General features: G+C 46.8%; 1 protein-coding gene across 1 annotated transcript; it reads left to right on the top strand.

The window, feature by feature from the left end:
- Positions 1–1,088: 1,088 nt before the first annotated feature.
- On the top strand, positions 1,089–10,070 carry HOXB6 (homeobox B6). Its single transcript, XM_026054451.1, has 3 exons — positions 1,089–1,357; positions 7,980–8,566; positions 9,801–10,070. The coding sequence occupies exons 2-3, from the start codon at positions 8,158–8,160 to the stop codon at positions 10,058–10,060; spliced, it is 669 nt and encodes a 222-aa protein (XP_025910236.1). The 5' UTR covers positions 1,089–1,357; positions 7,980–8,157; the 3' UTR covers positions 10,061–10,070.
- Positions 10,071–10,080: the final 10 nt, after the last annotated feature.

The following is a 10,080-nucleotide window of genomic DNA, read 5'->3' as shown; positions in this document are numbered from 1 at the left end:
AAAGAAGAAAAAAAAAAAAAAAAAAAAAAAGAAGGAAGAAAAAAGAAAAGAGAGATTTCCAGAAATTTCCCCCCGTTCCCGCGCTTCTACGCTGCCCCGGCCCGGCTTTCTGTCCGAGCACAGAGCCCTGCAGCCAGGGACAAGGAGACACCAGAAAATATTAATTAAATAATTATATTTTCAAAGGCGGGAGGCAAAACAAGCCTCTGGAAAGGGAAGGGCAGCTCTTTGCGGTGGGGGGACAACCCTCCCCTCCGGGGTCCCCCCACCGGTGACTCSTGCGCTATAGAAGGGTCCTGGAAAGCAGGGGACAGCCGAGGACGCAGCCGGCGGCTCTGCCCGCACATGGCCCCGCTCACGATGCACCTTTATCTGCCTCCTTTTCTTTCCTGGGATCCGCAAGTATGAGTTCCCCCCTTGCAGCGGAAAGGTGCCGTAAAATAACCCAAAATTACATCAAGACCCCACCCGAGCCCTATTGTTTTATTATATTTTTACCCACTTTAAAGCCAACGCAACCCCCAAATTCTCTATCCGGCGGGGTGGGGGTGGGGGATATTATTGTTCATAGCTTAATGTATAAGGTAATATTCGATTATTTCTAGCAAACACTCCTCCATTCGCAACCAAGAGGAAAAAATCCCTGAAACTACTTTCATATTCTTTTATTTTTGTTAAAAAAAAAAAGATGGCGGCTAAGAAAAAGACTGCTGTTAAACCGGTCATGAAGAAATGCAATAAATTCCTTGTTGTTTTATGAAAATTTACAACTTTGTGATAGAACTTTATGAGTGGCTGGGTTCTGGGATTGGCCAGAGCCGGTCATGTGGACTGCTAACCGTGAACATGAACTTTTTATTATTTCCCATGTGGTTATATTGCACCATTCTTCTGTCCGCTGCACCTTGGGTCGGATCAGTGTCCTCTATAGGGCTCTCGCCTCTTTACATTTTTTTACTTTTGTGTATAAGCTCGGTAGGGCTAAAACAGGGGAGAGGGGAGGGGGGACCCCTATACGCACACACACAGATACACACACATACACACACTCACATACAAAAAGAGTTATATGATTTTTTTTTTTTCCAATTCCGGGGTTAATTTGCCTGCTGATTTGGAATCTCAGTGGTAATGGAGGGGAAGTGGAAATTCTGGACCGAGTGGAGGCTATCATTTTTCAAAGAGGGAAGTTACTCCATTTTCCATGCAAATGACAGAAATGCAAGAAGCTATCACAAGTCAGAGAGGCAATCGACGGCTATCAGGTTGGGACAATATTTGTCAGCAAACAGATAAGCAAACGCTGTCTATCTCTCCCTATATATTTTACATATACCACAGAAATGGACGACAAAAGGTAAGGGAATAATATCTGTTTCTCTTCATTTCAATTTAATTGCGAAAATGCATTTTTCAAACTGCCTTTTCTATTTCACTCCCCAACTCCCTCTTTCTTCTATAAGATAGAAAGAAAATGGYGAAGTAATAAGGAAGAGAGAGACTATAAGAAATCAGGGATATCGGGGAAGCTCAGAGCTGTTTAAGTGAAACGTTTTCTGAAAAGGGTAACATAGATTGAGAAAGGGAGAAATGGGGAGAGAAAAGGGAAGGAAATTGAAAGGGAGGGATATCTAAATAGAAGTAGAAGTTTAAAAGAAAGGCTAAGAGAACGAGGAATTACAATGGAAAAAAAGAGGAAATATATAATGGAATAAAAAAAAGAAATATAAAGCCTGTAAGGTCACCTGGAGATAGTAGGCTTGGAATGAAGGATTTTTCATTAGCTCGGTGACGGAGGCTTTAAGACACTGCCTTTAAAAAAACACCAAGCCCTTTGTGGGTAGCTGTCGTGTTTTATTTTTTCCCCTCGCAGATTCTCTTGCCAGTTCGCCTGTCTTCGGGCGAGCCCAGCAATTTGGCGAAGTTGGCGCAGCAGCCGGCGGGGTTTTGCGCTGCTCTCCAGGGTCGTTATTACGTGGGTGGTTTCTTCAAAGAGGGCAGTTCGCGGCAGTCCTCGAGAATAAGGTTCTGGAATTTAGAGGGGAAAAAGCGGGGAAAAAAAAAGAAAAGAGTGAAAAAAAAAAAAAAGGTAATAAGACTGAAGCCAACCCAGAGTGCAGTGCTCTCTTTGTATTTTTTTTCCCTCATGAAACTCCCCAATGAAGCTGACGTTGCGGTGCAATAAACCTCCTTGTATTTAATTGCGTTCTGCGGTGTTAACGGGGCTTTACGGCTTCTCAACCCAGAATAGCGCCTGGGGTTTCAGTCCGGCGTTGTGTCGGTCTTTTGCCGAGCTTGAGAGCAGGTTATGTGCAAATAGCCCCCCCGGTTTCCTCTCCTTTGCATATCTGATCACCTAAAGCTTGCCTTCGGTTTTAAGGAAATATGTGTCCTGTGTGCGCGTCATTTTGAATGTGTTTATGTTATATTATATATATATTTCGAGATTTTGAAATATAGTACTAATTGCTACTGTTACGAGGTGATTCTTAAATAAGATAATGTAAGAGCCTGTGTGTGTGAAGCGGGATTGAGTAAGAAGAGATTCATTACTTAAGCATAAACCGTTTTATGACGTGACGATTTATCTCACCTAGCCGGACTGTGCCGGAATATTGTGCGGGCAAGAGTGAATGATTGAAAGCTATGAAAATAATAATCCTAAAGTCGTTATTTAAAAAGCTATTTATCCACCAATCTTGCAATATTTTTTTTCATAAATAACACACACAAAAATGCGTTTCAAATGCCTGTTCTCGCTTCCCTATGTATTTTTTTGAGTCTTCGGAGGGATATATATTGCTGGATAAGCTAAAAAAGTGGATAAAAAGCAATGTGGGTGCAGAAGGGGTTACGGTGGTTGGTCCCAGGTCCCGCGTGGGCAACCACTTGTGGAACCCCCGGCGCTGAGCTCCAGCAGGTCTTTTTAACCATTTCGTGCCGGTCCCCCGAAGGGCATCTGAGGCGCCTGGGTGCCGCGGGGAGGGGGGCGGTGCCGCCGTGGGGCTCCCCCCGCCGCCCCTGGAAGAAAGGGGGGAGAGAAGGGAGAGAAAGAAAAACAAAATAGAGAGAGAGAGAGAGAGAGAGAGAGAAAATCGCACAATGAAATCAAAGCGAAGCCCCCCGGAGCGGCGCCCCCGGAGCCGCCGCCGCGCGGGGCTCCATCATTCCCCGCCGTCTGCTGCCATCTACCGTCGGCGGCGGCGGGCGGCGGCTCCCGGGGGGCTGCGGCCGCCGGGGCCCGGCGGGGCCCGGGTCGGGCTCAGCGGGGCCCAGTTCCTCCTGGGCCGGGCATGGGCGAGGCCCGGGGCCCGCAGCGCAGGCCGTGCGAAGCCGCCCGCAGTGCCGACCCGCACAGCCGTGCGTTGTCTCTGGGGGTTACTGCACATATTTTGGTTTATTTTGGCTTTTTGCAGCTCATGCAGGGCTGGGAGGTGCGGAACCGGGGCTGTGTGTACCCCTCCACGTCGCCGTTGTGTGCCCTGCTTGCGCGAATAACACTGCGCGCCCATGTGCTCATCGATATCACCCTGCGCACACGCGCTGGGGTTCGCAACCCGCTCCGCGGCGCGGAAASGACCCCAGTTGTTTGTTACGCGGTATCGCAAATGGGGATCTTGAGCGGTGCAAAAACTGCGGTGCGAGGCGCAGGCGAGGCCGGGGCTTGAGCTCATCATAAGAAGCAGAGGCGCTTTTATTTATTTATTGCTTGGAGCGGTGGGATCTGGAAAAGATATGTCAAGTCGTGTACACAAAATTGGGGTTGTTGCTGGGGAAGGGAACCGAGAGTAAAGGCAGACGACGGATCACTTTAAAGTTACTGTAGGCTTTGAAGGGACAATGCGTGTCTGTTATTTTAAAAGGTCTCTCCTCTCTCTCCCTCCCACTCCCTCTCGTTTTCTCCTTCTACCAAGCAGTTTCCTGGCAACTGTTTACGTCTGGTCTAGTGACATTTTCTGTACGAAAGTGAGATGCCCAGTGACTATGTTAACAAAAAGAGGATGGTAAAAAGTTTCTTTTCACCAGCAACAGCCTTCATTAACTTGTTCAATCTCGCAATTCCCAACACCCTGCAGCAATCGCCATCCGAATTACACGAGTCATGTTTGCATGTTCCTTCCCTTCTCTCTGTTCATCCAATATTAATTTCAACAGCGGTGCTCTTCCCCCTTCGTTTGGTCTCAGATTTTGCTTTCGCGGAAATCCTGAGGTCCTGGGTGCGTTTTGACTCCTCCAATATCCGTATCCCCCATACTCTCTCCTCCTCCCCCCTCCCCTTTTTTGTTAATTATTAGCTGCACTCTTTAATGGAACAATGGTAGATTATTATTGTTTCTTTTCAAAGATGCCATTAACAAGGTTATTATGCACTGCACGGGAAGTCAGGTAAATTAAACTTAAATTGCTGGAAATTAAGTTTCAAGCGGTTATGTGCGGAGAGAGGGGGTATTTTTGCACCTTCAGGGCCATTGTTTTAAACACTCCACGAGTGCAGCTTCTGCTGGGCTCCTTTTCCTCTTTTCCAATGTGATTTCGGGTGTGCAGGAGGGAAGCTTCTCTGCCGCCAATGGCTTTCTATGCTTGAATCCAGGAACAAGGGCTTTTTTTTTTTTTTTTTTTTTTTTTTTCAAATGTGTTCATGGTGTTTGCTTGAGTTTATGGCTGCAATAATTCCCTTGGCAGGGAACCCCCCGCTGTGTTCTCACTTCAGAAGGATCAGGAATTCCAGCTCCACATGAAAAAAAGAGTTTCATTTTTTATTGGAAGCAACTGCACTGAACTTTCTACCAAGTTCCTCAGCCGGTTCAGCTTTCGCACAAGCAATGCTCTGTTCTGTTTGCATTTTGAAATATTTAGGTGTTGTTTTAATCCCCTCATCTATCTGCCTGGCTCTGCTTTGTGGGGTGGGCGTTTACAAGCCAGAAAAAGCCAAGTGATAAAAAGTAAAGCCTTGCCCGGCAGAGAGTTGCAATGTTCATACTGTAAATACGTCTCTTTACCGTTATTTATGCCCTGCCAGTTGAGCGATGTCAGTCAGGAGAGGAAAGAGTGATTTCCCAGGATAAAATGAAACGTGTTATTCCACCTTCTGGTGTCTCTCCCAACTGTCCCGGTTCATCGCTCCACTATCAAACGCAGCGACTATTTGAAAGTAGATGACACCAAAGCCTGAGTTAAGGTACGGCACTGGCTACGGTCACGGGCGGCTCTGACTCAAGGGCTCCGGTCCAGACTCGCTGCTCCAGCTGCCAGCTCGGGCTCGCTCCCTCCTCGGCTTGGCTGGCGCTAGAGGCGTCCAAAGAAAATATATTCGCAAAATCGGTCTCAGCTTTTCCTTGGGGCTTTAGCAAGGAAAGCAGGATAGCGTCTGTTAAACAGCTATAATAATAATAAGGAATCGCTTAATTCTTTTTTTTTTTCTTTTTTCTTTTTTTTTTTTTTTTCCGAGCTATTAAAATGGAAATAGAAGTCATCTCGCTGCTAACCATGGAGTTCTCGGAGATTTAGTGCGGTTTAAGACCTTTGCTCGTATTTACATGGGTTATAGGTGGCAAGCCAATTAGACGGTGGGCCTGACCCTCAGGAAGATGAACACGGTGACAGGCATTTTTGTCACGTTGGGGCCCAAGTTTCTTCCTCCTCCCTCCCCAAAAAATATATATATCAAAACCACTTATACGGCCAAGTGAAGCTTTCCCTGCTTCAAAGAATAAAGACATGCTGGTTTTACCTAAAGTGTCTCTAGAATATCAGCAATAAGCAAATAGCAAGAGGCCAGTGTCAATTAGTGAGTTTAATTTTCTTAGCAAATGTCCACAGTCAAACTCTGAAAAGAGCCCTCTTTGCCTGCAAAGGTGCTAGAATAAAAAATATTCTACCTCGATGAAGCTCGAGGAGGGGTTATATATTTGTCGCAGTATTTCGAGGGATTTTTTTAAAGTAATAATCAGACCGGAGAGCAAATACGATAAGAAACTTTTGCAGCGGTTGTACTCACGCATTGATTGATTAGGACCTCCAATTTCTTAGCCCRAAATCTGCACGCGGAGCTGATCCTGCCACATAATCGCTGTTCTTGCTGTGCTATAAATATTGCGTAACTCAGTAATCAAATATACGATCTTTTCGGCTCCTGCAAAACAGCGAACTTCAGATTCCTTTTTTTTTTCTTTTCTTTTCTTTTCTTTCCTTTTTTTTTTTTTTTTCTTTTTTCTTTTACAGTCTTCGTTCTCAATCTCGCATTTTTTTCTCGCATACCAATAAAGCTGATCTACGTAAGTTTGGGTCCATTCCATACACAAAGGGAAACTCTGCAAGAACAAATAYAAGAGATATCAGTCACGGAGGGGGTGGAGGAGGGAAAACTACTTCCTTTACATGTTATTTCCTTGAATTATAAGGATTACGTTTCAGTCGAAATGTTCATTGCAGCCGTGGCATGAAACAATCTTGGCTTTGCTGCTGTAAACACGATGTTTAAAATAAATTAGCCCGTAATAAGATACCAGTTTCGTAGATACTTAGAGCTCCGTCGGAGAGAACCGCATTGGCAGCTCCACAGTGGCTATGTAATATATGTAATTCTAGATTTGTAGCACACTCAGCCGCAGATTCAGGGTGTACATTATACGACGTGTCATTTCATTGCATATAAAACCCAAAAGATAGATGGCTACAAATTCGGTCAGGAAACAAATCCTTTGCAAAATGTGAATGTTCAATGGAGGTTTCTGGTTTTGATTAGGAGTTTTTCCCTCATAAGGAAGGGTGTTTTTTTTTTTTTTTTCCTAATAAAAGAAAGAAAGAAAGAAAAAAAAGCAGAGGGGTGGGTGAGTAGTTTGCGCTGTATCGAGACCCCCCCTACACTGAGCAAATGAGGAGCTGTAGGGGGATGCACCAGGTAGCCCAGAGCGCATCTTTTGCTGGGAAAGCCAAACAGAACCGAGCGASATCCCAGCCACAAAGGCCATTTTAGGATGGAAAGGAATGGCTCGAGACTTCCGAGTTTATGCCTTGTACCGTGTTAACTTTGAAAAGAAAACCTGATTTTTTTTTAAGAGGAGCGGGGCTCCAGGAGGGTGCAAACCTGCAGGATCCCCGCGCACCTTCCAGGCACAGAGCCAGCAGGCGACCAGCTCTGCTCTTTTAAACATTTCTCGATCGGTAACAATCAATAAACTCAGCTCTTGACCGTAACCCAAGGCTTCCTTTTAGCCATAAAAGGTCGGGAATAGATTTGGCATTAACAAAAAAACGCAAGAGGGCACAATGCGGTACATGACTCCAGAGCAGATCGGGATTTAGCAAAGGATAAAGGAAATGCTTCGATTTTCCATTTATCTCCCGGATATGTAGCTTTTGCAGGAAAAAAAAATATGTGGGAAAAGAGATAACTTAAATGAAAAGGGAATGGTTGGTTTAAAGAGGCGCCGCTTTCTTTAAAAGGGAATGGTAATCTATGGTAATTAGATAAACATGAACAAAAATAAGTTGTCAAAATTATTTATTTTCCTATAGCAAATCTGTGTTAATCAAGTCAACGGGATCTGCTCTTTGCAGAAGTTCACACACACACACAAAAAAAAAAAAAAAAGTTTTTTTTCCTACTGTAAAAAATATATTATTTTTGGATCATTTGCAGACACCAGAAGTTAAAGTTTTTCTAATGCAAATAATGAACTTTTCTCCCACTTGCCCCAGGTATTTGTATACATTACATGTGTGTAAATACATATGCGCGCACACACTCCGTGCTGGGGGGGGGGCGGTGGAGAGGGGGAGGGCGAGAGGCGCGTTTATTTATTTATTTACGAAGCTCCAAGCGCGCCGGGAATGTTTCTAGCCGCAGATATAATGTATTTGGTTAAGGGGGTGCCTTTCTGTTGTTTAAGAGGGAGGGAGAAAAGGGGGTGGAAGGTTTGTTCTTGGGGTCCCTGGTGCAATCTCAGCTCCTCATGGGTGCTATTTTGCAACCTCAGGCGCCTGCTATTGGTCAGCCCCTGATCAGATGGTTGTATTTCCTTGTGTCCCTCGCTGGCACCACGCCATCTCCCTTCAGCTAAAACCCAATCTCCGATATACTACTAATAGCTAAACCACTTGGACTATAAAACACAACAAATCATAAAGCCGGGAAAGGACGGCAGGCTCCTTCCAATGAGTTCTTATTTTGTCAACTCGACCTTCCCGGTGAGTCTGGCGGCGGGGCAGGAGCCCTTCCTGGGACAGATCCCGTTATATCCCTCGGGCTATGCGGATCCTTTGAGGCACTATCCCAGCACCTACGGCGGCACGGGCGTGCAGGAGAAGGGCTATGCGTCCTCTGCCTACTACCAGCAAGGCAACGGAGCCTACGGCCGCGGCTCCGCGTGTGACTATGGGGCCGGCGGGTTTTTCCGCGACAAGGACCCTGCGTGCGCGCCCTCCAACCTGGACGAGGTGCCCTTCGCCCCCGAGCCGCGCAAGTCGGACTGCGCGCAGAGCAAAAGTGTGTTCGGAGAGAGCGAGGAGCAAAAGTGTTCCGCGCCGGTTTACCCCTGGATGCAGCGGATGAACTCTTGCAATAGTGAGTTTACTCTTTTACAGAAATAAATAAATCAATCTCCTCCCCCCCTTTCTTATTTGTTCGCGCCAGAGGGAGCGAGCGCGCGCGCGGAGCAGGACTGAGGTTCACGTTAGAGCCCAAACTTGCAGAGGGGAAGTTGGGCACGGCGAGAGGCGGCGAGCGGCTCCCGACACGCACCGAAACTTCAGGTGCCCGGAGCGGTTCCCCCTCACCCCACGTCTGTCTCCCACTTTCACAGCACACTCCTCTCAAAAAAAAAAAAAAAAAAAAAAAAAAAAAAAAAAAAGCAAACTTTGCCCAGTATTTAAACCCGAATGCAACATTTCTCCCCACCACATTTTTTTTTGCACATTCCAGTTTGCATGTCACTCAGTTGCAACGATTTATCTCTGTCTTTCCCCCACATGCACAGGGAGCTCTCCCCTAGCCCAGATCTGGATGACTTTACACGCGCACGTTTCCACACCCACCCGCAAATGCATCTCTCGCAAGCTACCCGCTCCGCAGTTAAATAATATAAAAGTGTTTAAATATTTGAAAGGGGAGGGTTACATTTTTAATGAAACCCGCACATAATGAAAAGTCTGCCTGGGGATTTTTTTTTTCCCCCGATGATATATTACTTCTTTAAGTGCTGTTTCCTCAATCAGGGGGGAAAAAAAAGAAAGAAAAAAAAAAAAAGAAAAGAAAAAAACTATCTTGCCATCCCCTTTTCCATGTTTAGATGTATTTGTTGTCTTTCAAGTTCCAAATTGATGTCCATTAGCGCAGGGACATAAAGTGTTGTGTCCTCTTTAATGCAGAGTTTGGGCAGATCGATTCACTTCATTATTGCTTAAATGCTCAGATCTATTACAGTTGCCGGTAGGGTGGAAAATAGTGGGGGGGGGGGGTCTAGGGGGGGAGAACACCTTGCGATTTTTCATGCCGCAATAAGATAGATCTCGGCCTGTCTCGCAGCCCGACTACAGGCTCGGCCGAGCTCGGCGCGGAGCCTGCGCGGAGCCTGCGCGGAGCCTGCGCCGGGGCGGCCCGAGGAGCCCCGCGCGTGAAGGCGATTGCGGGTTGTTCAGCGGCCCCTGGGTGCTCAGTGCAGAGTGGGGGACCGAGGCAGCAAGCGCTTAGATTCCCGCGCCTCCAGTAATACCCGGGATCCCCTCACCCCGTCCCTTCCCTCTCTGTTTTTCATTCCTCTTTTTCCCCCTCTTTTTCTTTCATTCTGCGGGTGTCCCAGGTTCGTCGTTYGGGCCCAGCGGCCGCCGAGGCCGCCAGACCTACACCCGCTACCAGACGCTGGAGCTGGAGAAGGAGTTTCACTTCAACCGCTACCTGACCCGGCGGCGCCGCATCGAGATCGCGCACTCGCTCTGCCTCACCGAGCGCCAGATCAAGATCTGGTTCCAGAACCGGCGCATGAAGTGGAAAAAGGAGAACAAACTGCTCAACTCCGCGCAGCTGAGCGCGGAGGAGGAGGAGGAGAAAACGGCTGAGTGAAAGTAGTATTTAAACACAAA

This window comes from Nothoprocta perdicaria, unplaced genomic scaffold (assembly GCF_003342845.1).
Source record: "Nothoprocta perdicaria isolate Ctin4 unplaced genomic scaffold, notPer1 scaffold_121, whole genome shotgun sequence".
NCBI classification, from domain to species: domain Eukaryota; kingdom Metazoa; phylum Chordata; class Aves; order Tinamiformes; family Tinamidae; genus Nothoprocta; species Nothoprocta perdicaria.
Note: the sequence above shows the minus strand (reverse complement) of the source record. Positions and strands in the feature narration are given on the sequence as shown.